Below are 26,969 nucleotides of genomic sequence, written 5' to 3' on the forward strand. Positions count from 1 at the left end.
ATTACCTTACAATATTGTAGTGGTAGTGGTTTTTGCCATACATTGACATGAATCAGCCATGGATTTACATGTGTTCCCCATCCTGATCCCCCCTCCCTTGTATAGCATTTTTATTTGATTATTTTGATTTAGAAATGAATAAAAATAGAATGTTACTGGCAAGTTCCCTTATTTGGGGGGGTGGATAAATTAGGAATTTGGGATTAACATATACACACTACTATATAGAGAGTGAATAATCGACAAGGATCTACTGTGTAGCACAGAGAATTCTATATATATATAGCTGAATCACTTTGCTCTACGGCTGAAACTAACACAACATCGTAAATCAGTTGTACTCCAATATAAAATAAAAATTTAAAAATAAAATGATATCAAAAGAAAAAGTTATGAAAGATATTAATACTAAAAGACAGTCTTCAGTAATAAAGTTAGATTGTTTTCCAATTTTGTTATATCAACAATAATTTTTCTTTGGAGAACCAAATCCCCACAAGGCATTGCAAAGTTAACAAATTAGCAATGCAGTGCCTGCTTTATCTTAAGGAGTTGCTTCTAAGGGGGTGAGATAAACTAATACTGTCTATGGGTTTGGTCTCTGGGTTATTTGGAAGTGTTTAATTTCCATATATTAGAACATACTGTGTATTATTTCAGTCTTTTAAAATTTATGACTTATTGTGCAGCATATGGTCTATCTTAATGTCTTGAAAAGAATATGTGGCTGTATTCCTCTATAAATGTCAGTTAGATGAAAATGATTGGTAGTGTTTTCAGATCATGGATGTTTTTACTGGCTTATTTATCACTGTCTACTTCTGTCAGTTGCTGAGGAAGTGTCGTAAAACTTATAGCTATAATTGAAGAATTGTCTATTTCTCAGTTAAATTCTGTTCCATTTTCTGTATTCACCCAGTGATATTTTGCACTTGGGCACACTTCTGTGTATGGGACTTAAAGAACCAGAAAACCAGTGGTTGTATGCTGTAAGCACAGTGTTCTCTACTTTGTTTCCTTCACTTAATTCATCTCAGGGATCATTTTATTTCTATATATATATATATATATATATATATATATATATATATATCTGCCTCTTTCTTGTTACTAACTTTATATTATATAACTTCCATAGTTCATTTAACCAGTCCCTACTATTGGACGTTTGGGTAGTTTCTAGTTTTTTATTTCAAATAATTCTCCAGGGCATAACCTTTGCTCATATGTGGAAGCATTTCTGTAAGATACCTGCCTAGAACTAGAATTGCTAAATCAGAAGGTACGTGCCTTTTAAATTTTTAGTCTACTGTCAGTTGTCCTTAAAGAGGTTGAACCACTTTACATTCTCATTAGCAACATAAAAGTGTGCCTGCTATTCCCCAGACCTTTGCCAAACTAGTGTTTTATCAAGGGCTTTCACTTTTGTGTATAAGCTAGGTAGCAAATGATATTTTGTTTTAATTGTTGTCCCTAATTTATGAGCATTATTTCATATACTTAAAGCCATTTGTACTTTGTGGACTGATTCTTCATGTTCTTAGCCCCCTTTTAGTTGATTGTTGATCTTATATGTATAGTAAAGATGTTAGACCTTTGTTATTTTTCTCCAGTCTGTTTCTGATTGAGATGCTATTCCTGCCATATTTGTCAGATATGGCTCTGAATGAGTATTGATTGCAGATGGGTTCTTTACCAGCTGAGCCACCAGGGAAACCCATTGGTTGGTAGCAAAAGTCAAATACCTCTAGAGTTTAAAAAAAAAGTTTTATATCATCATCTGGGATAGAAAAGAAATATGCCACCAGCTTTGAAAACTCTTCTTTAACATAAAGTAGAAATTCTTTAAACCTTTGGAACACTGTCATCATTATGAAAATAATTCTGTTATTTAAAGAGTGACAATTGTGAATGTCCTAATGTATATTTATATAGTCTCATGCTGCTGTAATTTTTAAAAGCAATTCACTTTATCTTATTCTCATATGCAGTATATAAGTATATTCTTCTAGGTTTTTTTTGGTGTTTCTATTTTAATTATAAAGATTATTTTAAAGCAGTTGTGTAATTTTTCAAAAGAAAGTGAAAAATCATTTGTAATCCTTCAACCCAAAGGTGACAGTGTGTTTCATTCCAGGATTTCTTGTGTGTGTATTATGTATATCTTATATATATTATTTTATTACACCTAAGTTTATATATTTTTATTTTCATGATTGAAATGCTATACATAGTTTAACATATTATTTTATAGTCCTTTTTTCCTCCCACTTTGACTGCAATTTTCTTTTGAATTTAATTTTAAAGTAGCTATTCATTAACAGGGTACCTGTTTTTGAGAGGTATCTGGTTAGTTTCAAAAATGAGTGTCAGCTATTTGATATTGAAGAATGTGCTCATTTGTTTCTTTCTTTTTGTTACTCAACCTCGAATGTAATTAACTAGGTCCTGATAAGAGAGCACTTTTCTTTGAGTGACTTTTATCTATCCCATTTCTATTATGCTGGATAAGTTGTCAGGTTGATAACCTTAATAAAGTAACTCCATGGGTGAAAGAAAAGGGAGAATCTGTGTATCTTTTAACCTTTATTGGTTTTTAATTCCTGCAGGGCCAATATTCTCACTTGGTTTTACTGGCGGCCTTTGATTGTATTGATGATACAAAGCTTGTGAAACAGATAATCATATCAGTAAGTAATTTGCATGGTCTTGAATTTAAGTTAAATGGATATATCATTTTTAAACTTTTGAGTTTGATTTCACACATAGATGTATAAAGTGTGCTTTCTGTCAGTATTTGTTATTTTTTAGTTGCCTTAATTAAGCCTAATTTGGGGGGTTGCTTTATTCCTGTACAAACCATAATCTTGTTACTTGATATTACTAATTAATATTGCTTTAAACATGTGTAAAAAGACTGCTTAAATTAGGATAGCATAACTTTTTAGACCATATGATTTTGGGTTGACCAAAAAGTTCATTTGGGTTTTTCCATACAATATTACGGAAAAACTCTAATAAACTTTTTGGCCAACCCCATAGTAAATGAAAAATCAGCAATGCAGTGTTTAGATTTGATCAGAAATTTATTTACATAGTAATTCTTCAGTTATTCAGGAACTTATGTCGCCCCAGGCAAAGATATCCACAGCCGTTTTCTCTCTCCCTTTGGAGAAACTACCTCTGCACAGCTTATCAATAATCTGTGCTGCCTTATCAATACATTGTCTTGACTGAATTTGCCCTCTGAAAAACTGAATATTCTCTTTTTAAAAAAAAAAAAAAACCTGCACCAAAGTAGAAACTGCATTATGAAATAATTTTCTTTGTTCTTAATTACTGCCCACTTTTTTTACTTCTGATCCTGTGATCTGCTTTTATTTTTCCTTCCTTTATTTCTAGTGGACAAGTGGTTTTGGGCGTGTGATACAGGTTGTAGGGGAAGGGATAAGAAACTGCAACATGGGTAGCAGCAACCAAACCTGGAAATGTTTTTAAAACCACATGATATGTATAGATACCAGTTGTTCATCTGAAGGGTGTTAGACATGGATGGGGTCATTGCAGACATCTTAGTGACAGAAGCTGCTTCCACACTGTCTGCAGGGAGCAGCATTTGAATGTTCAGGAAGAGGATTGCCCTGTTGGCTGTGGTGGTGCTAAGGCCTCTCTCAGTCCTATCTGGCCAGTAGAGCTGGGTGATTAGGGAGAATATCCTAACTAGTGAAGGGGCAGCAGATTTGTTTTCTTACAAGCCCGCTGTATGTTCCAGTGTGCGAATTTCTCATGCCCTTGCTGTCATTTTCCAGCTTTTCTCTTGACTGTTTTAAGATTGTGATGACTTTCTCTGGAATAGGATTGTGGGAAGAAACAAGCTGGCAAGACTTTCATGTCACTAACTGAGTATTTTGACACATTCCTTGTGACTTTATTACCCTTTTGACTCCAATCAATAATGCTTGTTTTTCATTCTAGTGACAGAAATGTGAGGCCATAGATTGGCTAATGAATAAAGTTGTTTCATGAAAATGGAAACAGACTGGGCTATTGAACACTTGCTTTTGTTTAATATTTTCATGACAACTAAAATTTGCATAACTGTTCCAAATGGATTTTAAGAGAAACCCAACTTCCTTCAGAATTTGCCACGATTGTCTGCTAGATTAATTTTTTTCCAAAGATTTATCCCACTTACAGTTGCTTTTGAAACAGTTTTAATTCCTTGTGCTTATCAGCTTGATTCCCACAACTGTTTAACCCACATTCCTAGTGACTTTCTCATACTTAGGGCAGCTTATCCTGAAAATGGCCTCATTTGCTGATGTCCTGCCTCTAGCTGACAAATGCTCATTGGGTTTCTGTGTATCATTAAACTCTGTAGCTAGCGATAAAATTCTGGAATGCTAATTGTGCTTGCATTTTCCCCACCCATCCACCACAAAACCTGTAGCAGTTATGCAGTGCTTTTTAACAATACCCAGGAAGGCTTAGTGTTGCTAAGCATTCTGTTTAGGGTAACCAGACTCCTGAAATGTCAGGTTGAAATCACAGCCTGGTCAGCTGAGCCCTCACCTTTCAAAATGGATACTCACTGTTTGCCACCTACTTTGCTTTCCAAAATAAGCAGACTTAAAAATCCAATCCTGGAATTGTTGGTGTGGTGCAGCTGCTTTGAGAGCAGTGAGTCTCTCGAAAGGAAGTAAGTACACCGACCAGTTGCTCTTTGAGAGTGAATAAATATTGATGCATACTTTTAAATGTATTATCTCTAAAATGCTGTACAGTTAGGTATAAAGGATAATATCAGTGAACACCCAGCCTCCCGACTGATTGGGCATGCAGAAGTAAAACTTGCCAAATAAGAGTTGAAGTTCAAGACCCTTGTGTCCATACACACACACACACACCCTTGTGTACACACACACACACACACACACACATCCCACCCCCCTTCCCATCCTCTCATATTGTTCTGATGGATTGGTACTTATTATTTGCATGCATTCCCTTATCCTTTTGCTATATGTAAATGTTTACAGTATTTACGTGTTTACAAATTCTATATAAGAGATGTGTGCTTTCTCCTGCAACTTGCTCTTTCCTTTGGCATTGTATTTGTAACTCATAATTGGGATCGACAAGCTTTTTTAGTAAATGGCCAGATAGTAATTATTTTAGGATTTGTGTGCCATATCTGGTCTCTGTAGCATATTCTTGTTTGCTTTTTTTTTTAAACAGCTCATTAAAATGTTCAAAAATATATATTCTTAACTCACAGGAAGCACAGGCCATGGTTTACCCACAACTGTTCTAAACCATTCATTTTTCAATGCTGAATAATTTTCTACTATATGAATACACCACAGTTGATTTTTCCATTTATCTGTTGATGGACATGTAGGTGGTTTATAGTGTTTAAAACTTTAAACACTGTTATTATTTTTTGCTGTTCCAAACAGTTCTATAATTATTCTTGCATGTCTCCTCGTTTCTCTGAGACATTTACTTAGCAGAACTGAGGGTTGCCAGATATGCTGCCCATATGTTTATGAAGAGTCATGTGTCTGCGTTACCCGCCCAGCCACTACAGAACCTGTTGCATTATGCAGTGCTTATAAAAATAGCCAAGAGAGCTTAGTGTTGCTAAGCACTCTATTCAGAGTAACTGGTTTTCCTGAAATGTCAGGTCGACATTGTAGCCTAACAGCACTCCTCCTTTTCTCTTTAAAACCAAGCTCCAGTTTAATCTCCAAATAGTGTTCTCTGATCTCCCAGCTGGACCTGCTGTCCACGTCCTCTCAACTCTTACAGGTTTTTGTCTTTGCCATCTGTTCATTTAGCAGTTAGTTGTGGTCTCACCCAGGGCTTAGACACTCAGAAACATTCATTGACCAGGCAGGTAAATGAGTGAGGCAGGCCAGGTTGGAGGGTTGGTGGGGGCGTTGTGAAGAAAGAGGGGGGAGTGTCTGTGCCTTGTCCAAGGCGATAGCCACCCCCAGCTCCCATCTCTGGGAATGTGAGCCCCATGGTGATAGGTCTTCCAACTTGTTTTTCTTTCTAATTGTGAGAAAATTTCCTATCTTAACCATTTTTAAGTGTACAGTTAAGTGATATTAAGTATATTCACATTGTTCTGCAACCAGTGTCCATAACTTTTCCATCTGACAAAATCAAAACTGTACTTTTAATAACCACATCCCAAGTTTTTGAGGACAGCCCAAAAGTTGGACTTTTGGATAAATCACCATATTTTTTAAACAAAATACTCAATCACTGCCAGTTATCTTTCTTTTTACATTTCTGTTTTTATCCATTATTTAAATCCCTTATTTTTAGTTTTAACTTTTTATTGTATTTTCTTGCCTATCCCACTAGATTTTAGCTCTTTAAGGTTTCTTAAAGAGCATTTCTTTTTGTTTCACACACAAGCTCCCACGGAGGAATGTGCACCATGGATGGGTGTAGATGGGCATTTTGCATTTCTTTCTTCCACTGAAAATCCATATGTGCTCTAACTCTGCTTCCAGTGTGTACCTTTCATTTTGAGTTTTACCTTTCCTTCTTAAAAGAGGGTGGCAAAACAGGAATGCCAACGAATCTGACAAGGGTCCATCACAAGGTCAGAATGGCCACGGGTTTTCACAAGGGAGTTCTTTTGTTCTTCCTTCACTTTTTTTCTGTGTACATACCTTCTTGCACTTCAGTTCAGTTCAGTCCCTCAGTCGTTTCTGACTCTTTGGAGTCCCATGGACTGCAGCATGCCAGGCCTCCCTGTCCATCACCATCTCCCAAAGCTTGCTCAAACTCATGTCCATCGAGTCAGTGATGCCATTGAACCATCTTATCCTCTGTTGTCCTCTCTTCCTCCTGCCTTCTATCTTTGCCAACATCAGGGTCTTTTTCAGTGAGTCAGTTCTTTGCATCAAGTAGCCAAAGTATTGGAGCTTCAGCTTCAGCATCAGTCCTTCCGAAGAATATTCAGGACTGATTTCCTTTAGGATTGACTGGTTTGATCTCCTTGCAGTTCTAGGGACTCTCAAGAGTCTTCTGCAACACCACAGTTCAAAAGCATCAATTCTTTGGCACTCAGCTTTCTTTATGGTCCAACTCTCACATCCATACATGACTACTGGAAAAGCCATAGCTTTGACCAGACAGACCTTTGTCAGCAAAGAAATGTCTCTGCTTTTTAATATGCCATCTAGGTTGGTCATAGCTTTTCTTCCAAGGAGCAAGTGTCTTTTAATTTCGTGGCTACAGTCAACATCTGCAGTGATTTGGGAGCCCAAGAAAATAAAGTCTGTCACTGTTTCCATTGTTTCCCCATCTATTTGCCATGAAGTGATGGGACCGGATGCCATGATCTTAGTTTTCTGAATGTTGAGTTTTAAGCCAACTTTTTCACTCTCCTCTTTCACTTTCATCAAAAGGCTCTTGGGTTCTCTTTGCTTTCTGCCATAGGGAGGTATCATCTGCATATCAGAGGTTATTGCTATTTCTCCCGGCAATCTTGATTTCAGCTTGTGCTTCATCCAGCCCAGCATTTCGCATGATGTACTCTGCATATAAATTAAATAAACAGGGTGACAGTATACAGCCTTGATATACTCCTTTCCCAATTTGGAACCAGCCAGTTGTTCCATGTCCAGTTCTAACTGTTGATTCTTGACCTGCATACTGTTTTCTCAGGAGGGAGGGAGGTGCTCTGGTATTCCCATCTCTTAAGAATTTTCCACAGTTTGTTGTGATCCACACAAAGGCTTTGGCATAGTCAATAAAGCAGAAGTCGATATTTTTCTGGAACTCCCTTGCTTTTTCTGTGGTCCAATGGATATTGACAGTTTGAACTCTGCCTTTTCTAAATCCAGCTTTAACATCTGGAAGTTCTCGGTCCACATAAAGTTGAAGGCTCGCTTGGAAAATTTTGTTCATTACTTTGCTAGTGTGTGAGATACGTGCAATTGTGTGATAGTTTGAACATTCTTTGGCATTGCCTTTCTTTGGACATACCTGCTTTAGAGTAAAGCAAATAAGGGAAAGAAGTTACAACAATTAAAATTGTTGTGATTTTCTGTAAGTCAGAGGGAAAATGAATTGAAAACCTGTACATCTGAACCTTTGTTGTTGGAGTTCTCCTTTGAGGATGCCAGGTTCATGACTCCGTCAGCTTCATTTAATCTCCATAGTTAAAGGTACTGTACATTGAGGAGTTTTTCATACGAAGAAAATGACGGTATAGCATTTCCCAGTTTGCAGAGTGAATTTTTTGATTTACTCCTGGTAGTGGCCCACAGGTTGGGCAGGTATATCAATTTCCTTTTGCACAGAGAAGGGAGTTGATGTGTAGGGAGGTTTAAGGTTTTTCCAAAGGTTACACAACTTGAACCCAAAGACCAAATTCAACACAAATCAGCTGCGCTATATAGTTCCCTCTTCCTGTCTCTATATGTTCTGACAGTGTTCTCCAAGTGATCATGTAGAAATTTCTCTCCTTTGTGTACCCCAGGTCAAATAGAAATGAATTAGTATTCCATAATACAGCGTCGCTCAGACGGTTTTTTTTTCCCTAAGATAGTAGGAGTTGGGGGAGAATTAAATAACACCACATTTTTAAGTAAACATTTTTAGTTTCTTAGGATTGTTAGTTTATAAACATGACGCTATTTCAAGAAACAGACCAACCTGAGTGTAGATACTAAATTCCTTAATTGGAAACTGAAATGTAGTTAAATTTCAGTGAATTTGAGGGCTAGTCCTTTAGTAGTTTTTCATGGGTTTTATATGCATCTTGTTAAAGTGAAACCATTTCTGCCTAAGCTAAATACACTGCACTAGCCCTTAAGTGTAGGAGCTATAGAGAAGGCCAAGTGCATTGAAGAATACATGATGGCTTCATGCCACCCCCCTTTTCTTCCTATACCAAGAGAAAATAGCTAATCAAATAGCAGCCATTGATAGTTCTTCACAGCATCCCCCCCTTCCCTTTTTGGTTTTTTTCCCTTCAAAAAATCAAGTGTTTTAAAGGTATAATACCCCAGAGGGTTTTTTAAAGACAGCAAAGTTATGGAGGTCTTTTAATGATTGTAGAAATTCACTTAAGCTACATATAATTCTCAGTCTCTTCCTTCAACTGATTAAAGCATTTGTTTTCTTTTATGACTTAGTTAAACTTGAAATTGAAAAAGCCACATTAAAGGTAGCTCATATTTGTGGCACTAAATGCTTCTTTATCAGAAATCCATATATCGAGTCTACTTTGAGGCAAGTTTACCTTGAAATTGGAGAAAAGCTCCCATCCCCTTGGTAAACTTACATTTTTTTTCTGTCTTCCAATTTTTTACTGAAATTTTAAGTTCATTTTTTCTGAGGGTTTAAATTTGTATTCATTTTGAGGTAGTGATATCTATTGTACCTATTTTCCAGCTTGTTTCCCCCCCCCCAATAAAATTACTAATCTCATTCTAATTGATAGGCACTTAAGAGAATAGCAGATCTGAGTATAACATCTCCTAGAGAATTCCTTTCCTGATTGGGGGGGGGGGGTGCATGTTCTCTTTGAGAGAGACTAGAGTTGGAAAGTCAGGGGACCAAGACTAGTCAGAGCCCTTTGACTGACACCTCAGCATCGTCCTGTGGGTCACCTCCTTCCTTTCGGGGTTCCTCATTTCTGTAAACATGGGTGGTTGGGCTGGAATTTTTCTGTGGCCCCAACCAGTTCTGAAGAATCTCTGGTGTTCAGATGCACGTGACTTTGAATATAATTATTAGGTTTGTTTTATAAGAAATAGGAATGTTAGAGAGGGGAAGGCTAATGATTTTTCTGTTGCATATTTAGAATAAAGGAATTTTTACACAGTGATTCCTCTGTCTTTGTAAACATCACCAAATCTATATGGGAGCTCATTTGGGGTGGGGATGACATTGCCTTTGTTCCTTAAACTCAAACAACTAGAAAAGGAGGTTACTGTTCTTGGTAACTTGATGGGAAATGTCATAGAAAGCAATTATGTGTAACTGCTCCATAGAGTCTTTCTGCAGTTTTTTTCCCTTCCCCCCCTCTTTTTGTTTTCCATGCGATACTTCATTTGCTATGAATAAGTAACCTAACTTTAAAAGCCTTTATCCACTTGTTCTAATTTAACAGAGTTTCTTTATCTCCGTTCACATACATCTCAGTGGGGAAATTCTAGGAAGAATGGTCCCGATCAATGCTGATGCTGCATTTAAGTGCAGCTGCAAATTAACTGTATCTGCTCAGTGGCCCCAGCAAGCAATGTCCCAAGTAATAGCCGCCTAAGAAATATTGGTTACGATGAATGAGTTAGCTCCTTAAGTCCTTGGGCTTGGTCAGTCAGCTATAAATGGATTGTTCAGTAATGCTAGTCCCAGTAGAGAAGCAGTTCTGTGTTCCATGTGTAAGAAATTTCTTTAGCTTTAATGAGACGATTTCAGAACTAGCTGTACATTTTTCATTACATTGGAGGAAAGTTATGTATCCTTTTCCATTCAGATTCTAAGCATAGTTTAAGTGTATAGTTTGACTTTCTGCTTCTGTAATTTTACAGGAAATTATCAATTCCTTGCCGAACATAGTAAATGACAAATATGGAAGGAAGGTCCTGTTGTATTTACTAAGCCCCAGAGATCCTGCTCACACGGTACGAGAGATCATTGAAGTTTTACAGAAGGGAGATGGTAATGCACACAGGTAAGGGCTTAAGCCCACTCCGGTTGTTCATTCATTTTGAGTGACACACATGTCCACCTCTCATGCTTCCTCCCTCAGACTCCAAAGGTGAATTCCATTTTTAAGCCTGTAGTTGTAGCAGATTCTTAAAAGTTTTTATCCTGAAAAGGAAATGAAAGTATCCTGCCTCTGAGACCCAGCACATAGTAGGTGTCTGGATGTGTGGTTTTTTATGATTTTGCTTTATGTTTAAAGCAACCAGTTAATCAGGTCCTCTAGAGAGCAGAATCCGTACTATAATCTAGACATGTGTTGTCTTGTGAGATATTTTGTTGTTGTCTTTATTTGGTTTGTGGTTTTTGTGTGTGTGTGTGTGTGTGTGTTACACAAGGCGAGCTTCACTTACTGAGTGTCCATTCTGTGCCAGGCACTATTTGGATCCTGGGGACCCAAAAATGAAAACTATCCCACCCTCCAATTGCTTATCCATATGCATAGCAGAAATCAGACAATTAGAGCAGAGCAGGACATTAGCTCTTAAAAGCCTTAGAGGTTTCTGTATGAGGAAAGCCTTAACTCTGCTATTCATCTTCCCTTGACTCTTCATTCATCATGTTCCCACAGTAAGAAAGACACAGAGATCCGCAGACGAGAGCTCTTAGAGTCCATTTCTCCAGCTCTGGTAAGCTACCTGCAGGGACACGCCCAGGAGGTGGTCCTGGATAAGTCTGCGTGTGTGCTGGTGGCTGACATCCTGGGCACTGCCACGGGAGACGTGCAGCCCACCATGGACGCCATCGCCAGCTTGGCAGCGGCAGAGCTACATCCTGGCGGCAAAGACGGAGAGGTGAGATGCTGCTGTGAGACGGGCGGGAAAGCCGCTTTGGCCCCAGAAGCTCCCATCTCTGGGAACACTCTGGGAAAGAGCCTTTTAATGATCGTTCACTCACCTCCTATCTAGAGTACATTAATGCTGTTAACACTCACTTTAATACTCAGTGTCTTTTGATGACTCTACATTATCTGCAGAGTAAAACCAGACTCCTGTTGATGTTGTCCATGACTGACCCAGGCTGCCTTTCCAGCCTTCTCAGTGTTCTTAATTCAGTTTAGAATTTGCTGTGGACTTTTGTACTTCTTCATTTCTATGTACTTTTCTCAGTCACAAGTGCTGCCCATACTTCCATTTTCCTGCACTCTTCCTGCAGAAACTGCCTTATTCATCCTTCCGAGTCCTCAGAATCCTTCTCCATGAAGTCTTTCTTAACTCCCTCTCAAGCAGAAACTCTATACTCTTTCCTTTCCTTTTTTCTTTTTTTTGAACTATTATTTTTGGCTGCATTGGTCTTTGTTGCTGTGTGCAGGCTTTCTCCAGTTGGAGCGAGCAGGAACTACTCTCTAGTTGCAATGCACAGGCTTTCCATTGTTGCAGAGCACAGGCTGTAGGTGAGTGGGTTTCAGTAGTGAGGGTGCACAAGCTTAGTTGCCCCATTGGCACACGGTATCTTAGTTCCCAGACCAGGAGTTGGACCCATGTCCCATGCATAGACAGGCGGACTTTTAACCACTGGACCATCAGGAAAATCCTCTTTGCTCTTTCTGATTGCTCTTGCTTATGTTATTTCGGCCTTGTATCATTCTGTCTTGTATCTCAAGTTTATCGGTTCATGCACCAGTTATGTGCTAGGCAGTGGTCCACACTCCCCCTACCCCCACCTAAAACAGAGAATGCCGTTTGGGGAAACATTATAGTTAAATAAATATGTGTACACAAATCATTATATACGAACGGGAACCAACTTGTCCTCAGAGGACTTCCCAGGGCAGTGAGACCCAGAAGATGGGTAGATGAGTGAAGGAAGAATATCCTAGGTAGAGAGAAGAGCCATGTGCGGCCTCCTGGAGGAAGTAAAGAGCTCGGCAGGTTTGAGAACAGCAGGCACAGGGGGCTGGAAATCAGTGAGCAGAGGGAAGGGGAAGGCAGGAGCCAAATTCTGCTGGGGCCTCGTCCCGTGCAGGGTTGTGAGCTCCTGATGGAAGGACATGTTTGGGGAGCTGGCCGTTGTCTGACACAAGAGATGGGGAAAGAAATGGGCCAGAGGTCTTAGAGATGCCCTGACTCCTGCCATCATGGAGCAGATCCTGTTAACAAATTGGGATGATGCATGTGTCTTGAAAGTTCCTCTGTAAGGAAATAGAGCTTGTCTCCCACACTGGACACAGAGAGGTTGATCTCTATGCAAACAGTTCATATGGCCCTTGAAAAGGAGGGAGGTTAAGCTGAAGGATGGTTTCTTATCCTGCTCACCAGGCAGTGCTCCTCAGGCACCTGTACTTAGACATCGTTCAACATCGGGTTTCAGTGTTTCTACTGTGTTGCATACGACGATCTGAAAAGTGGTTTGTGTGATCTTAAGACGAGCCTAGTGGTAGAGCTGTTCAATCTGGAGCTTGTGAAGCTGAGTGTGAGCTGTGTTATCTTGAATAACTGTCTTCGTTTCGGCTGGGGTTGGAGTAGGTCTTTTCTCTCCAGGAGCAGTAGTCATTCTCAGTGAAGACCTCTTAAGCCTTGTGGAACTTTCAGCTCACCTGAGACCTTATCCATATGTGGTGATATCAGGTGGATGAAGGCAGCTTCTTAATTAATGTGTTTTTTGACCTCTCACAGCTTCACATAGCAGAACATCCTGCTGGACATTTGGTTCTGAAGTGGTTAATCGAGCAAGATAAAAAAATGAAAGAACGTGGAAGAGAAGGTAGGCTGTGCAACTTGACCTCTTCTGGTATTGTATGTGAAATTTCAGTAATGTTTGGCATCCTTGAACTTTATGCTGGCCATTTAAGCTCAGATGAAAGCTTGTTGAGTGTTCAGACATGATGTCTGTAAGAAATGATTTAGTGGTTACTGCTTTTTCCCCTGGAGATTTGTCTCCTTGAATCCTTCCATTTTCTTTCCCTTTCCCACCCTCCCTCCCTCTTCTACTACTTCAGACCTCAAAACAGGCTTGTCCAGTGCCTTAAAATGCCATTTGGTTCTTTGAGGATGGTGAGAGCTGAGTAGGAGGGTCCGTTTGTGAGTATCATCATCCCAATTGAAAAACATATTTATCTCTAGTTTTGAGGAAAGGATAACTAGAAGAAAATTACCCTTATCAGAGATTTTGAACTGATGCCAATTTGGCCTTGGAATACATATGACCAAAGAGCAAGCCAGTCCTTGGCACTTCATGGTTTTTCATAAACCTTACAGCTGCTCTGTAGAAACTCAGCTCCCTAGGAGGACAGCATCTTTTATCTAAGTGAAAAGTTGCATGTCCTTCCCCTGTCAGTCCTGTCTCTTTGACCAGACCTTCTCTTTCTAAATTCAAACTCAATTCAGACTCTATTTTAGCCACTAAAGAGATTTCCTCCCGCTGAGTTAAAACAGTTCAGGCTTTCTATTACTGTGTCTGGAAAAAGTGACAGATCATGAATTTATGTCTTGAGGCAAGTTGCAATGCTGATGGCTAGCAAGGCAATCACTGAGGCAGTAGAGCTGTCACTTCTCACTCTGTCTTTAAGAAGATAGACTTGGCCCTATTTCTCACTGTAACTTTTTTTTTTTAATAAAAAAAATCTTCTTGTAATAAACTTTGAAGAAAAAATAATATATTGAATCATCATCTTCATTATTAAAAAGTTGATACATAGTTGAGCTGAGTTTATGTCAGAAAAAGTTTTCTTGCTTACTTTTAAAATGTGAAGAATTTTCTAGTGACTTTTCTCCTTATTTCAATTGCACTGGCAACCCTAAAACACATCCTCTTGGACTCGAAGTATTTATCATTTTCATATAGTACCAAATGCGTGGCTAGCAGTCTTGGTCATCTGTTGATGTGTAACAAGCTGCCTCAAAACCTAGTAGTTTTCAGAACAGCAGTCATTTGGTCGATGTTTGGTGGAGCTCCGAAGCTCTACCCCAAGTCATCCAGGGCTGCTTGACTTGGGGTTGGAGTATCCACTTACACCATGACTGGCAGTGGCTAAGTCCAGCAGTCTCAGTCCCTCTCTCTAGCATGCTGAGTTTCCTTACAACATAGTGATCCAGTTTCAGGACAATGAAGGAGGTACATGGTACTTCATGATTTAGCCTCAGAAGTGATTTAAGGTCACTTGTACCATACTTTGAAGTCAGTTACAAAGGCCCACCCAATTCACAAGAAGATACCAGTTCCACCTCTAGATGGGGAAGTGGCACTATTCTAGAAGCATACGCAGGAAAGGAGATGTTGCTGTGGCCACCTTTGGGAAATGTCATCTGCCTCACCAGCTGGTTTCTGACCCTCTTGAGCACGAGCCACAAAGAGTGAAATAGCCATAGACCCCTTGGTTTTTAAAGGTTCCTCACTATTGGATATCTTTGAATGAATTATACGTAGGACCTACCCAAGATAGCTGCCTTTAAAATAGGTTGTCTCTACTTCCATCTGTACCAGATCCTAGTATTCAGAGTTTCTTCTTTGTCCTAGAGTTAGTCATGCTTAGATAACCCAGTGAATACAATAATATACTCTTAAAACCTTGGGAATCAGATGTACTGCAGTAACAAATGATGAATGGTATTTTTGATGGAAGAACAAAGGTTTACTGTTGTAGAGAGAAAACATAATCGTGTTCATGGCACCTTCAGAGTGAGCATTTTCCTTGAGGAGCAACTTGATTTTAACCAAACACTGCTATTACACCTTTACTTCCTAAATAACTTTCAGATTAGGGTTAAATCATTAAATAGTACAAAGAAATGCAAACCTGACCAAGTGAGCATTTTATAAAAATTCATTGTTTCTCTTGAGTAATTACTGCTAAACATAGCTGGAGATTTGGGTCAGGGTTGAAAGAAATGGCTATATTAAAAATGTGTTATGTCAACCTGAGCTAGAATTTTTCATGTTAAGTGATATTGGGTGAGAACTCTATTAGCTTTCTTATTAAAACATGTTTCTCACTCTAAGAGTAGTAGAGAGAGAGTGATTGGGAGTTTAAATACTGGTATATGACGTTCATGAAGTTTCAGTTTATTTTACAGGTTGTTTTGCAAAAACTCTCATAGAACGTGTTGGTGTGAAGAACCTGAAGTCCTGGGCTAGTGTCAATCGAGGAGCCATTATTCTCTCTAGGTATGTAGAGTGTGTGTCTTTCCTGCTGAGGCTTCTTATCCTTAATGCCTGTTGGTGCAGAACATGGTTCTTTCACATTTATTTCTCAGTTGGAATGCCTGTTTTCAGTAGCCCAGCATTCCTCTCAGTCACCCTTGGTCTGAATTTGCCAAATACTAGAGAGTAAATATCACTTTTTCGATATGCCCTCTTTTGAATAGCAAGGATCATAAAATTATGGCATTTACAAGGCATCATTTGATTGTTTCACCATATTTTTGGTTTTGACCACAGTATAATTGTATGCTTTTTTAATGAACTAGTTTTGTTCCTCTGGGCGCTGATGAAGGTTTTTTTTTAAATCACAACTGACTTTACATATAATTCTTTGTTTTCAACTCTTCTGAAAGGATTCGAGAAGCATTTGCTATTACAGTCTACCTACTTATCTTTGTTTCTAATTAAAATGATAGAAAATGGATGATTTGTGAATTGAGACATATGGTTAACTTGTATATTTTTGCCTGGACATAGGTTGAGTTTATAATTTACGGGGCATTGACATTGCCATGTATTCTGTTCCCAGATAAAACCCTTCTAATAAGGATATTCATTTTAAAATAGACTCTGTTGTTTTAAAGCAATCACTGTTGATTTTTACCCCTTGCTGTGTCATCAAGCTTTGGAAAAAACAGTTACCAGTTTCAGCTTGAATTTCCCATAGTATTTCACATGCAAGATCCTCTGCAATTTAATTTGTATTGTTTATACATCATATGTTTTTCTTCAGTTTATGTTTTGATTTGGTACACATGTACTCACAAATATATACATTCCAAATAGGCATTCATTTTTTTTGGTTTATTAGTATCTCTAGATGCACAGGTGATATCGATCACTGGTTTATTCCTCATTAAAATTAACTCATTTTCCAGTTGATGTTGAGCAGCTGGAGTCCATTAGTTGAAACTGAACTTTTTTGACATGAATTTCTTTATTAGGCGTTTGCAGTGTTAACACCTACTAACATATTCTTTCATTACACACAATTAACTAAAAATTCTGGCAGTGCCATAAAATTAATTTTTTAAGATTGATCATCAATCAGAACTCCCCCTGGGTGGATTTCAAACATGAGAAGGATATTATAGATTTATTATGAGTACTCCTTAAAACTAAAACATGAAATATCTGAGGTTCTAAGAGAAGTGAAGCTGTAGATAAGTTAATAATTGATTATTATAATTATTTTTATTTGGTTATAGATTATTGTCATGTGCTTGACTTGTTTGGCAAGTTTCTTTGCTTGTTTATATTTTTCTTTAAATTCGTGCAGTACATATATGTGTTTTTGTTTTTGGTTTGTTTGCTCTGCTGTATCTTTTTAGGAGTAAGTGAAAAAGCCTCATTCTGGGTGAAAAAAAATCAGCCTTGTATGCAGTCTGAAAAATAACTCAGGGAAGCATTATTCTCTAGCGTTTAAATGCCTTTTCTGAGCCTTAATTTTCTTGGATGTAAAATGAGATTAATAATAATCCTAGGTTGTTAGGAAAACTAAATGAGATAATGCATACATGATGCTTAGCATTAGGTCTAATGCATATGTTCAATAAATATTAACTTGTATTACTGTTGTGCACGATGTGACTGTGTGTTTAGCCAAGGTTTATAAAATAAAAACACCGAGTGAGTCACAAGTCTGTTAGGAGGGCACCTTTCAGCTTTGCAGGTGGCAGGCAGTACTCGTTACTCATCTCCCACAAGCATTGGAATGCTGTTGGGGGCTGCTCATTTCCCCTCCCCTTACGGACATTCTGGAAATATTGCAGCCAGGATCTTTCAAACGTGCCAAGTGATTACTTTCTAGGATGTGCTTCAGTGGTCAGTAAATGTGGTCATGAGGAAGTCAGGGGAGAATAAGAAATTCAGCCCTGGTGTTTGGCGAGAGTTCCTGCGACCTGGCCCCTATCTAGAGAAAGGGGCCTATTTGTTGCCAGCCTGCAGGGCTCCGCTCACCTGGGCTGGAGTGCCCCAGCAAGGCCTCAGAGAGCAGAGCTGACCTTATCTCATTCAGTGACTCACATCGATCGAGTACTTAACTACGTGTCAGGCTCTGGCTAGGTGCTTTAGGTACGAGATCCTGTGAACCTCAAAAAACAACCCTGTGAGGTAGAAGGTGGATTCTTTTGTTGATTCCATTCTAGAGGCCAGCAAATTGCAGCCTTTGGGAATTTTAACTCAACGCTTTTGGTTGTATAGTTACTAGAGTGTCAGAGGTATTTTTCAAATCTGTACAGGTAAGGTCTAAGGTAAAGCTCTCCGCCCCTTCATTCAGTGTTTTAGCAACAGAGTGCAGCAAGAAGGCCATTCATTAACTGCTTCCCTCTTACGCGGCCCACCTCCCTCCATGCACACCTACCTGCAGATGTGGACTCAGCTACTCAGTAAGCATTGCTTGACTGTCTGCTCTGTACCACGGTGCCATGGGATAGATAAAGCACAGGGTCTTTGCTCTCTTGAGTTTATCTAGGTGGAGAAGGCAAGATAAAATAAATGTAATAAACAATCTTAATGCAGTGTGTTCTGTCCTAAGACAAAGTGAAAGCATGACAAGCTATGTGGTTTTAGAGTATATAGACTCCTAGCCCTCATCATTCGTCTGATGAGTGAAAAAAAAAAAGTATTTATAGATATAAGACTTCTCTCACATGTCAGTGAATTTTTGACACTGTGTGTGAAGGTAGTATTTGCAGACCAATCCAGGAGGCTTTATGAAATACATTTTTGTGTTGTTTATTTCTGTCTTCTCTCTTCAGCCTTCTCCAGAGTTCTGATCAAGAAGTTGCAAATAAAGTCAAAGCTGGACTGAAAAGCCTGATTCCTGCCTTGGAAAAAAGCAAAAACACCAGCAAAGGAATAGAAATGCTACTTGAAAAACTGACTGCCTAGGTGGAAACAGTTAAGAACAAGTTGGAATCATTTTTCTTGTTCTGTCTTCCAGTGCAGGAAAGAAGGGCTAGGGGTCCGTCTTACTGGTAATTTGGGTGCTCTGTATATGTGTTTCTTCTTTGTATAAGAATCTATTTATAAAATGGTTTCTAAAAATGGCCTTTTTAAGAAAACAGTCTCAGCCTTCTCTTTTATCATGTTGAATAGTAAGCAAGTCACAATGGAAAAGGATTGACAGTCATACACAAGGACCAAACAAATTCATATGAAGTAGTTGTATGCATTGATTCAGGGGGAAAGACACCTTCAGTGAACAGGAATCTGAGAGGACTTCTTGGAGGAGGAAGAATCAGAACTTCAGATGAGGCCATGTGTGAGTGAGTGCTCAGTCGCTCAGTTGTACCACGTCTGACTTTTTGTGACCCCACCGGGTTCCTCTGTCTCTGGGATTCTTCTGGTGAGAATGCTGGAGTGGGTTGTCATTTCCTCCTTCAGGGGATCTTCGCAAGGATGTGGTAGATGAGAGCCACGGAGAGTCCTTGGTGGGAGCAGTGCTTCAGGAACCATTGGGGCCCAAGGGGCCCAGGGATGGGGCCTCTCTACATCTAGGGCAGCTGCATTCCCAGCTGCCTGATATATTGGACACCGTGTTAGATTTTGTTGGAAACAAGCAACTGCAGTAAATTAAGATTTGTAGGGGAAAATGTGCTGGGTGAATTAAAGGATCACGCAGGGTAGCAGTGTGAATATCAGGGTCACAGGGAAAATCTTCCTGTCCTTGAAATTGGGCCTTCCAGCTTTTTGTAATGAAACTCTTTCTTTTGGAACTTTTCCCTAAAGTAGTTGAGGCCTCCAGAGTTTGAGTTAGAAGGAAGGTTATGCAGATTTGTTAATAATGCAGCAGTTTGAATTTAAGTACCAGTCGGCTGTTTGAATTTTAAAACTACACTTGACTCCCAAGGAAGCAAACTTGGAAGGATTGGTAGACCTTGGAAGGGTTCGTAGTCAGGCTCACACAGCCCTGCCTAGGAATACTGACTGCTTTTGAAACCAGCTTCAGTGCTTTCTCTCAGTAGTCTGCTGTAACAGCGCACCCACTTCATTCTGCACCAGGGTTACACCTGAGAACAGCTGAGCCTTTCCTGCCAGACTGCCGGGTCCCAGGACTACTTCCAACACAGAAGATGTCACCTGCTGCCCTTTCTGGCAGGTGCCTTGAAAAGAGCCTATGCCAGTGGTTCTCTTTTGTGTAGATTGTCTACCTACCCACGCCCCCATCCCCACTCCCAACTGGGCCTACGGGTGGAGATGTGGAACTGCTGGGTCTGGGGGTGGGGTGATGAGATATAATGGGGAAGAAGCTTGCTTTTGTTTGACCTGTGTATTGTGAGTTTGTTTTCCATATAATGGGCCCATTTAGAAAGAGAGGGGGACAAAACTCTGCTATTTGTTCCATCTGTAAGACTAAAATAAAATAACATCCGCAGTTTTGAAAGTTAAGAGTATTAGGAAGCATATATCAAAAACAGAAACCCTTTGTCTGCCCTACTCCTTTTCATTCTTGGCCTTGTCCTCCCCAGAAGCAACTTTCAGTTCTTTTTTAGCTCTGCTAGGTGTTTAAACAAAATTTTTGAGGTTTTAAAATATATATATGTTTTAAACATTTTCTTTTAACTTCCTATTATGGCAAAATACAGAGTGAGACATTTCACCACCACTGTTCCCCTACTTCTTTTCTTTCCATTTTCCCAATAGAATTGCATCATTCTTGAAAAATTGGTGTTCAGTTTATATGATTATGCTGACGTCAGTTCTTAAATACTGAAGGAAGTAATGAACTGTCATGACGTTTCCTATACTAATTTCTTTTTCCTGGGATTAATAAATTGCCTCGTTTATTTTTATTTACTTTCTTTCCTGCATTCCTATTATTTTTCTCAAACTGTCCATCAGAATTGTTTAAACTCTTCTCCAGCAAGCCCCCTTTTCCTCTATTTTTTTCAGCCTGGCAAGGCTCCCATGTCATTGTGGTGTCTACCCTTATCCCCATGGCTCTGATATTTCCCTCCTCATGTGCTTCAGGTGGGTCAGAAATGTGCTGAGATTTTAACAGCTTCAACCCTTACTCCACGAAGCCATTACACACATCTCCTTGATTAGTTCACATCAGTGTTCTTTTGCAAACTAATCCCAGGGGCCCTTCCCTTAAGTCAGTGATGGGTTTAAGGAGGCCTTGACCAATATGCTTCTCAGAGGAGAAGTATATTCCTGGGACAGTTTCCTTTGGTCTCAGACCCACAAGGAACAGAGTCGCCTTCCTGCTGACTGACTTCAGTATATGCAGAAAGCACACTGGGCATGGTGGAGCAGAAGGTTGAAGAATCTGAAACTTTGATGGTGAACTGCTTAATAATCAACTGCCCTACTACTGAACTTCCTGCTACGTGAGAGAATTAACTTTTATTTATCACTTAGGCCATTTCGAGTTGAATCTTTGGAAATTTGCAGCCCAAAGTGTGCTTATCTGTCACTGAATAGTAATTTCCACCCTGTCCAGTACATCAAGTCAACTGGCAGACACCTCTTCTGGAGCCAGCTGGCTTTCATCCTGGGCCTTCCGTTCATGTCTCTTATGGAAAGCCCATTTCCAGGATCCCATGCATTTCATCTTCTTGCTTAACATCCTCTTTTGAATGGGGCACAGTCTCTAGTAGCTTCCCGAGAAAGAATGCATATATGGTCAAAATTTAAAGTCTGAATGTCTTTATTCTACCTTTTTGCATCTGAGCACCTATTTTAGCTGGTTATAGAGTTCTAGTTTGAAATTACTTTTGCTGTGGAAGTTTGAAGACATGGATCAATATTTCCTTCAGCTTGCAGAGTGACTGGAAATCGAGTACCATTCTTATTCTCAGTCTTTGGTGTGGCCTCTTTTGGAGGGATGAGAGGGTTTTCTCTGAAAGGTTTCAGGACCTTATCGCCAGCCTCCTCCTCGTACTTCAGGATCTTGGCATTGCTATCTATTGTGTTTTACCTGCTCTTCATTCTTCATACTGGGTGCTTGTTTAGGATTTTCGTTGGAGAAGGCAAGCCCTCCCATCCAGGGGCTGTGTTTGTATTATCTTCCTAACGCCTACTTCCTCCAACCCTGTCTTCTCTATTATTTGTCTTTGGAGCTCCTATTTTGCAGATTTTGAATGCTGATTTGATCTGCAAATTTTTTCTTTCGATTCTTTGGCCTTTTGATTTGCTTTCTAGGTGAAATATTTCCTCCACTTTTTCTTTCAGCCCTTCCTTTGTCTTTTATGTTCATTTTGTTTTACTTTGTCTTTTTTCTGGTGTCTGCACTTTTTATTTTGGTCTCTCACATTTGAGAGCTTCTGCGAGAGATCTTTGGCTTTCCTTTATATATATATGTGTGTGGGCCCAACCACTCAGTCATGTCTGACTCTCTTTGACCCCATGGACTGTAGCCTGCAAGGCTCCCCTGCCCATAGAATTTTCCAGGCAAGAATACTGGAGTGGGTTGCCATTTCCTCCTCCAGGGGATCTTCCTGACCCAGGGATCAAACCTGCGTCTCCTTATGTATGTAAAGCCCCCCTTTATATACATAACACCGCTAAAACTGATGAGATAAATGCAGGACTTTCTGGAGTGTTGACAGTTCATTGCACAGGTGATGAGATGTGGCTGCTGCTGTTGGACTGGAGTCCTCCGTATGTTGGGATCTGTAGGGCTTCTGTTTGGACCTTTCGGTGCCTCTAGAGGAGAGGCCAGCTAGCAGCCAGAATTCTGGTTGCTCAGCACTGTTCAGGTCTTTCTTTGTTCACTGACCTGTTTTGCATACAGTGCCTGTCTGTCATGCTCTCTTGTATCTGGGACCCCATAGCTTGGAGAAACTGAACCACTGGAATCCACAAAATAAACTCAGTCTTTTGCCATTGTGTGGAGTGGTAGCCTGTTTGAGCCAATCCCCCATTTTCATCCTAGGCCTCACCCCAGCTCTTTCCAGTACTTAGCACCTCTTCTTGCTGAAATTTTCTGTAATCACAGAGAGAATTAGCCTGCTTCTCTGCATGTACCTGCTGTTCAGATTTCTGGGCCCTGCTACTTTCCTCACAACTTCCTCTTCTTCCAGATATTTGTTGCTATTGTTCAGTGACTGATGACTTCTCTCCTGTTTCCACTGTTGTTTTAACTTTATGCTATTTTTATTTAATCTTAACAGAAATCAACAGATGATTTTAACCACATTGAGAACAACCTACCTGACTGAATGGAGGCTGTATTTTCCATGGAAAAGTTCACTGGATTTGAGAAATGTTTTTAAATTTTTAACTTTTGTAGTTTTCAGATTGCACTGCCATCCTTCTCTCAGGGATTTAACAGACCTGGAAGAAAGGAGAATCTGTTCCCCTTCCAGTTCAGGTCAGTTGCTCAATCATGTCTGATTCTTTGCGACCCCATGAACTACAGCACGCCAGGCCTCCCTGTCCATCACCAACTCCCAGAGTTTACCCAAACCCATGTCCATTGAGTCGATGATGCCATCCAGCCATCTCATCCTCTGTCGTCCCCTTCTCCTCCTGCCCCCAATCTTTCCCAGCATCAGGGTCTTCTCAAATGAGTTAGCTCTTTGCATCAGGTGGTCAAACATTGGAGTTTCAGCTTCAACCTCAGTCCCACCAATGAACACCCAGGACTGATCTCCTTTAGGATGGACTGGTTGGATCTCCTTGCAGTCCAAGGGACTCTCAAGAGTCTTCTCCAACACTACAGTTCAAAAGCATCAATTCTTTGCACTCAGCTTTCTTTATAGTCCAACTCTCACATCCATACATGACCACTGGAAAAACCATAGCCTTGACTAGACAGACCTTTGTTGACAAAGTAATGTCTCTGCTTTTCAATATGCTGTCCAAGTTGGTCATAACTTTCCTTCCAAGGAGTAAGTGTCTTTTAATTTTATGGCTGCAATCACCATCTGCAGTGATTTTGGAGCCCCCAAACATAAAGCCAGTCACTATTTCCACTGTTTCCCCATCTATTTGCCATGAAGTGATGGGACTGGGTGCCATGATCTTAGTTTTCTGAATGTTGAGCTTTAAGCCAACTTTTTCACTCTCCTCTCTCACTTTCATCAAGAGGCTCTTTAGTTCCTCTTCACTTTCTGCCATAAGGGTGGTGTTATCTGCATATCTGAGGTTCTGAATATTTCTCCCGGCAGTCTTGATTCCAGCTTGTGCTTCCTCCAGCCCAGCGTTTCTCATGATGTACTCTGCATATAAGTTAAATAAGAAGGGTGACAATATACAGCCTTGAGGTACTCCTTTTCCTATTTGGAACCAGTCTGTTATTCCATGTCCAGTTCTAACTGTTGCTTCCTGACCTTTAAGGCTAGGTTAATCCCTTTTAAGATTGGGATAGTGGGTGTTAGCCTAGTGGAATCAGGCTCCCTGCGTGCAAAGGGTAGGTTTTTTAAAACTGTCATGGCACTTCTGTTTCTATTTGCAGTGAAGTTTTGGAAAAGGTTACATCTTAATTAGAGCAGGTTAGTCACTCTTAAGAGTATGTCTTACAAATACAGGACTGTGTTTATTTTTAAAATAATGGTTAAGAGAGGACAAGGTCTCAGATAAAGGAGCAACCATTTACACCAAACCACTAATCAAACTAGTTTTATATTAAAATTAATGAACTTGGGACTTTGCTGGTGGTCCAGTGGCTAAGATTGTGTTCTCTTAATGCTGGGGGCCCAGGTTCAATCTCTCATCAGGGAACTAGATCCCACCTGCTGCAACTTAACAGCCAGAGCAACATATATAAGTAAATAAACATTTAGAAAAAAAGAAAGCTAATGGACTTAAATCAACAAACATAAAAATCTGCCCCTTAAACTTTTTTTTCCCCACTTCTGAACTGTTGAACCTTAGGAAACTAGGTTTATAATCATCTCCATCTGTTAAGGACTGAATTAATTGTGTCCCCTTCAAGTCTGTGTATAAAGGGCCTAACTGTGCCCCCCACCCCACCAACCTCACAATGTGACTGTATTTGGATATAGGGTCTTTAAAAAGATAACTAGGGTAAAATGAGGTCCCATGAGTGGGCCTTAGTTCAGTATGACTGGGTATGTCCTTATAAGAAGGGATCGGGACACACATAAAGAGAAGGCCATGTGAAGAGAAAATATCCTTCCCCAAGCCAGGGACAGAGGACTGTAAATGAAACAAACCCTGCTACACCTTCACCTTGAATTTCCAGCCTTCAGAACCTGTAAAGTGATAAATGTCTTTTTGTTTTTAAGCTTCCCATGAGTGGTAAGTCACTTCAGTCGTGTTTGACTGTTTTCAACCCTGTGGAAGATAGCCTGCTAGTCTCCTCTGTCCATGGGATTCTCCAGGCAAAAATATTGGAGTGGGTTGTCATTTCCTCCTCCAGGGGATCTTCCTAACCCAGGGGTGAAACCCATGTCTCTATGTCTCCTGCGTTGGCAGGCAGGTTCTTTACCACTAGCATCATCTGGGAAGCCCCCTAGTCTGTGGCATTTGTTAGGCAGCCCTAGCAAACTAATAGGTCATGTTTCCTTTTCTAAATTTAAAACCATCACCACCACAGTGCCACCAAATTCCGTAACCTTTTTCCCAGATGAATTCTTAAAGTTGTAAATGCAGTCTTAAGCAGGAGATATATACTGTGTTCTTTGGATCACGCGTCTTTTATGAATAGTAACTAAAACAGCCTCTCTGTTCTGCATCCCAGAGTGTACAAACAGACACTGATTACTCTGTGCATGTTTGTACCCAAAACAGTGATTGGGAAGATGGTGCCAATATTTTCGCTCCTATCCGTGTGAAGGAAAGGTGTTTGGAATCTTTCATCAAAATGTTTTCTAGTGTTTTTAAACATGGGCTCATGCTTATTGTTGAAGTGGACAGAAAAAGCTGCAAAAACATGGTAATGAGAAATTTTGGCCCATGAGCTCTTGTTTTTAATTACTTGTTTAAAGTTAATTCTTTCTTGGGGGAAATGATTAGCTCTTCTGCCTGATATGTGACAACACTTAAGTGGAAGGTGATAGAAACCTGGTAAGGTTATGGGAATCATCTGACTTTGTGCTCTTGATGACTATAATTAAGCATAATGAATAATTTAGATATTTCAAATGACTTCCAGATGCTTGAAAACAAGACTTTCCTTTTACATAGAAATCCTCTTGCATTTAAAGCTCATGTTGTTCTTAATAAACCTTCAGTAAAGACACTGACTTACTGCTGTTACATTCAACAGTACACAGTGATAGAATAAACATGATTCATCAAGACCTTTGTAGCAGCAAGGAAGTGCTTTTCAGGGACTGAGCATGTCTTGGGTTTTACTTTTTCTTGCCAAATCAATTATTCTGTCCTATCTATTGTTTAACACTTAAGTCTAGTTCTAAATGTAGATCTGTTGGAACCCATTATATGGATATCTGCATGTAATACAACCTGGTGGACGTGAGTTTTGGTCTGGGTTCCCCTCCTCCCACATTTCACAGCCATCCTCCCAGGGTAGGGTGAACCCATAATGACCTGCTTTAACCAGATGCATGTGACCCAAGTCTCCCAAATGACACTGAGCAACTAAGCACAGTACTCTTTTTAATAAATAGCATCAAATCAGAATCTGGCATGAGACCAAAAGCAGCATTTAGAGCTCTGGGGCTTCTGAGACAACTTGTGAGAGATGATCTGCCTTTCCCTGGGGTCTCAAGCTCCTTATCCAGGCAGGCAGTCCCAGGCTGCAGTTACATTTCATCAATTCTAAAAATGCACTCTCCACCCCAGCTCATGCCACCTTCCTGCCCACCCGCCAAGTGTGTGTGTGTGTGTGTCGTGTGTGTCATCTCGCTACCCACCCCCAAATGTGTGTGTGTGTGTGTGTGTCTCGTGTCCGATTCATGGACTATAGCCCTCCATGCTTCTCTGTCCATGGGATTTCCCAGGCCGGAACACTGGAGTGGGTTGCCGCTTCTAACCCTCATCTTCTGTGTCTGCTGCATTGCAGGTGGATTCTTTACTTCTGAGCCACCTGGGAGGCCCATGAAACATACATTTTAACAAATCTGAAAGGATGCACCTTACAGTTGGTGGCATCTTAGTCTGGTCATTTTCTTAACATCAAGGTGGTGTTACAGTTGGTAAAATACTGAATC

The 26,969-nt window shown here is 40.0% G+C and overlaps 1 protein-coding gene across 3 annotated transcripts in view; it reads left to right on the forward strand.

Moving 5' to 3' along the window:
- The window catches only part of PUM3 (pumilio RNA binding family member 3), a 42,069-nt gene extending 23,125 nt beyond the window's left edge, over positions 1–18,944 (forward strand). For 2 of the 3 annotated variants that reach the window (XM_065908221.1, XM_065908222.1), the window contains exons 14-19: positions 2,610–2,690; positions 10,566–10,708; positions 11,312–11,534; positions 13,356–13,443; positions 15,741–15,843; positions 18,639–18,944. In XM_065908221.1, the coding sequence (XP_065764293.1) occupies positions 2,610–2,690; positions 10,566–10,708; positions 11,312–11,534; positions 13,356–13,443; positions 15,741–15,843; positions 18,639–18,771 (771 nt within the window). In that variant the 3' untranslated portion in view covers positions 18,772–18,944. The remainder of the gene's footprint in view (positions 1–2,609; positions 2,691–10,565; positions 10,709–11,311; positions 11,535–13,355; positions 13,444–15,740; positions 15,844–18,638) is intronic. The other variant, XM_065908223.1, reaches the window with a different exon arrangement.
- The last annotated feature ends 8,025 nt before the right edge of the window (positions 18,945–26,969 follow it).

This window comes from Muntiacus reevesi, chromosome 17, assembly GCF_963930625.1.
Source record: "Muntiacus reevesi chromosome 17, mMunRee1.1, whole genome shotgun sequence".
Classification (NCBI taxonomy): domain Eukaryota; kingdom Metazoa; phylum Chordata; class Mammalia; order Artiodactyla; family Cervidae; genus Muntiacus; species Muntiacus reevesi.